The sequence below is a fragment of the Puntigrus tetrazona genome, chromosome 16, assembly GCF_018831695.1.
Source record: "Puntigrus tetrazona isolate hp1 chromosome 16, ASM1883169v1, whole genome shotgun sequence".
NCBI lineage: Eukaryota > Metazoa > Chordata > Actinopteri > Cypriniformes > Cyprinidae > Puntigrus > Puntigrus tetrazona.
In genome coordinates this window covers 12,613,282-12,617,118 of record NC_056714.1, presented here as the reverse complement: position 1 = coordinate 12,617,118, position 3,837 = coordinate 12,613,282, and the positions used below count along the sequence as shown (strand labels likewise).

The 3,837-nt window shown below is 41.5% G+C and overlaps 1 protein-coding gene across 1 annotated transcript; it reads right to left on the bottom strand.

The window, feature by feature from the left end:
* Window positions 1-335: 335 nt before the first annotated feature.
* upp1 (uridine phosphorylase 1) lies at window positions 336-3,614 on the bottom strand. The gene is made up of 8 exons (XM_043261501.1): window positions 3,399-3,614; window positions 3,203-3,263; window positions 2,732-2,843; window positions 2,489-2,647; window positions 1,937-2,051; window positions 1,589-1,798; window positions 1,346-1,492; window positions 336-1,146 (listed from the first exon to the last, which is right to left on the bottom strand). The coding sequence occupies exons 2-8, from the start codon at window positions 3,238-3,240 to the stop codon at window positions 989-991; spliced, it is 939 nt and encodes a 312-aa protein (XP_043117436.1). The 5' UTR covers window positions 3,241-3,263; window positions 3,399-3,614; the 3' UTR covers window positions 336-988.
* Window positions 3,615-3,837: the final 223 nt, after the last annotated feature.

The window sequence follows — 3,837 nt, the reverse complement described above, 5'->3', positions numbered from 1 at the left end:
GTAAAAATGTCTTAATAATGGTTTTGTTTATCACACTCGTGGATTATTGTGAAATCTTTATCAGTTGTTTGGACACTTATTCTAACAACACCCATTCACTCGAGGATCCATTGGTGAGCAAATGATGCAATGTCAAATTTCTTCACATTTTCATGAGAAACCAACCAAATATCCCATTTTTAGGTGAATCGTTCCTTCAAAACTCTTCATTACATCTGCATATTTTAATATTCTAACGTTTGACTGCGATATTGATTTTGGTGCATGAATGTTAATACATTGTGCACTTTTTTTTACACAGTATTTCTTAAGAATAACATCGGACTTCACACGACTTTCACTTATCAAATTATTTCATCTTTGTGTTTTATTCTTCAGAATGTCGCATAACAAAACATTCAGATCCAAATAACACTTTCCATGTTAAACGTCAAAGGAGAAAATATTATGCGATCCTCAAGTTTAAGACATTTGTGAACGTTACAGTACAACTTTACAAACAAATTGTTTGTAACACAGACCAACAAACAGAGGTTTACCGTTTTTTTTTTTTTTTTGAAAATGCTCTCTGGACCCTTTTAATGTAACTAGTGCTAAAACCGCTTAGTTCTCTCTCTTTTTAATAACATCTTTCCCTTTTACACAACTACTTCATCGGGAGTAGTTTTAATACAGTGCCTTTTAAAACAATAATAAATATCTGGTATTTAAGACAGATCAAATCATCTAGAACATAATGTCATTGTTACCGATTTAAAACAAGGAAATAAAAGGTATTACATTCAAGGCATGATTTTGCACAAGCATGTTAGTAACTGCAGTATTAAAAAGTAGAAAAAATAAGGTATTTCCATTATCTTGGTCGCTTGAGAAACATATAAGAGCTGCTTTGTCATACAGTATATTAAAAAAAAAAAAATCATTGTCCTGATCAAAACCTAACTATATTGTTCCTACCTGCACCTGGGACTGTTTTACTGAAGAGCTTTCAAACTAACTGGCTTTTCTTAGAGGCATTCAGCTTCTTTTTGATGTAATGTCCGACCAAGACCTGAGGCCGCTGCTGGTAGCTATTCAGGACGTCGTGAGAGCTGGTCAGCTGGTCTCCTTTCAGTCTGTCCAGCAGCGTCACACACACAACCGCAGCTGAAGAAACAAGAAAAACAAACATTTCATTACACGATCTTAAACCTTTAGCGGGTTTAATGTGTGACGAGTCAAAAACGAACTGCAATAAACGGTCATAAACCTCTAGCACCCGTTTCCCGTGCATAAACCGCTGAAAAAAAAAAATCACAGTTTTGCGCAAGCATTGCTCATTATATGGTGTAATAAAACGACGTACCTCGGAGATTGCTCAGTTTGCACATGGCTGCAAACACCGACGACTCCATTTCGATGTTGCGAACTCCGGCGGCATAGGCCTCGCCAAGATAACTCTGTTTATCTTCTTCGCTGTACGAGCAGAAGGCCCCGTCCAGCCGAGCCTGACCTTCACCGAAAAAAAGAGCGTTCGAATGCAAATACAAACCCCAACCGTGCGCAAAAAAACCGACACCGCCGCTGTAACGTGTGAAAATATCTGTACCTTCATAGAAGTCGAGGGTGCACATTGTGTTTCCGATGACGGTCTCAAACTCTGCCAGGTCTTTTCCACACTGAAGCAGCTCCTCCGCAAGCTCCCCATCGAGCTCTGTGCTCCTGACCACTGGCTTGCCCAGGATGATCTGCTCAAGACGAGGCTGGAACACAGAGTCCACTGACTGCTTGGTAACCACCACAGTCCCTGGCTTTAATCCTGAAAAAAAAAAAGACAGACGGCTCAGTCAACCGTCAGGATACGAGTCACAAAACTCATTTTACGACATCAGGGTGATGTTGGGGAGGGCTCGGAAACCCTTTAGATTGAGCGGGTTTAATGGTGAGAGCAGCGTACCTATTCCACCTGACGTCCCGATGCGCACTACGGTCACGTCAGTGCAGCGCGCATGATACAGGAGCTTGATAAGCTCGTGCAACATTATGGAGATAGATGGGATGCCCATGCCATGCTGGAAGACGAGGGAAATTCGATGTTAACGTTCAGACGAACTTTACTTGCAACAATGCATTCAAAAGTACAAAGGCGCTGTAATGAAGAGTCCGATGGCCACCGATACGCAAAAACACTACAACTGTATTCAAAAGTTTGAGGTCAGTAATATTTATTAAATAAACAACATCTACTTAATTACGTATTTTAAAACGTAATTAATTCCTGTGATGGAAAAGCTGAATTCTCTGCAGTTATTACAGTATTCTTTGATGAAGCCTAAAGTTTGAAAGGAAAGCGATTATTTAAATCGTAACATTACAAATGCTTTCATTGTCACATTTAATCAATAGAATGCGTCCTTGCTGAACAAAAGTATTAGTTTCTTTCGGAAATAAAAAAAAATATATAGTACTGCCCCCGTATTTTTGAACAAAAGTGTACAGGTTAACTCACGCTGACAGACAGCACAGGTCCGACTTTGTACATGGCGTAGCGATCGGTTCCCGCACATATATTTGGGTATTCAGCGTTAGGCTCCGATATGCCCAGTTCTTTGGCAATGTACTCGATGAAAGACTTCATCCTCCACGGACTTCCTCCTACGCACACAAACTGACACAGAACATACAACCCAAGTGAGTTAAACAGACCGGGATCATTCTTAGGATTTTAGTACAGAAAAGGACTGAAGTTTACTTTGACATCTCCAAACATGGCTGGTAAGTCGTGAGTGGAGGTTCCCAGGTTAAAATGGTAAAGAATGTCATCTGTCATGGAGTCTAAATGGGGATTGTTCACATATATGGACCTATGCAGGGAAAATATAAAGTTGAGCAGTTACATAAAACACGACAGCTGCTGGTTATCGTCCCTACTGTTAGAAGTAACACTTTAACCACACAACATAACGTAATAACAGTTAGTGCTATGTGACACAGGGGTCGCGAGAAGGGCAGTGACAGGAACACGATTTCCGCTTCTCACAGAAACTACATGAAACTTTTCCTTACGGAACAACATTTGATTCCAAGTGAATGAACGCCATTTCTCCGGTGCTTTGGTTAAATAAAACCCTTACATAAATTACTGAATAACGCGAAACGCAAGGGCTGAAAGTCCACGCACATTTAAACGAGGAAACAACGAAGAGGAGACTCTCATTCCTACCTATCGCAAGCCCCGTTCTTCTCTTCATCCAGCGGCATTTTCGGGTTTTTGTTTCTTTTACCTGAGACAAACACATCAACAGACCGTCACTTTTCAGGGTAAAAATATCGCCTTGTTTAACAAGTGAAGCTGTGCAGAATAAACAACTTTGCCGAACAATAGCAGTATCGAGTGCATAGAAAGCCGTGTTCGTTACCGTGAGGTGGATGTTTATAACGCCTCCTGATGCGCCGTCCACCGGCAAGGTCACTCGATAAATTACCGTGGGTTTCTGTCAGTCGCTGTCAGAAGCATCCGGCCGTGCCGCTGGTGTACGTGACGGTATCTCGCGAGCATCGCGTGTTTTTTTTCCCGCAAGACCCGCCTCCTGCGGCAGGATGGGCTATTTGGAGCAACGGATTGGACAGTTGAGAAATCCTTCAAAGCGAAGATCGGGAAAGAGGCGGGGCCTCGAGTCTGCAGGCCTGCTATTGGAGGAGAGCGCCTCTGACGTCACAGACGAAAAGCACCGCTTTCTGATATTTTATCTCATTGTAATATCGCTGTAATGTCATTCTTAATCTTTTAGCAGCAGTATTCAAGTTATTGTTAATGAGTATGAGATTACTATTAGTGGTCTTATGTGATCCCTTGAC

Coding starts and splice junctions, on each gene's coding strand:
- upp1 (XM_043261501.1), bottom strand. CDS start 3,240: ATGCCGCTGGATGAAGAGAAGAACGGGGCTTGCGATAG. Junction 2,052..2,488: donor GACCTGTGCTGTCTGTCAGC/GTGAGTTAACCT, acceptor CTCGTCTTCCAG/CATGGCATGGGCATCCCATC. Junction 1,799..1,936: donor CGGGACGTCAGGTGGAATAG/GTACGCTGCTCT, acceptor TTTTTTTTTCAG/GATTAAAGCCAGGGACTGTG.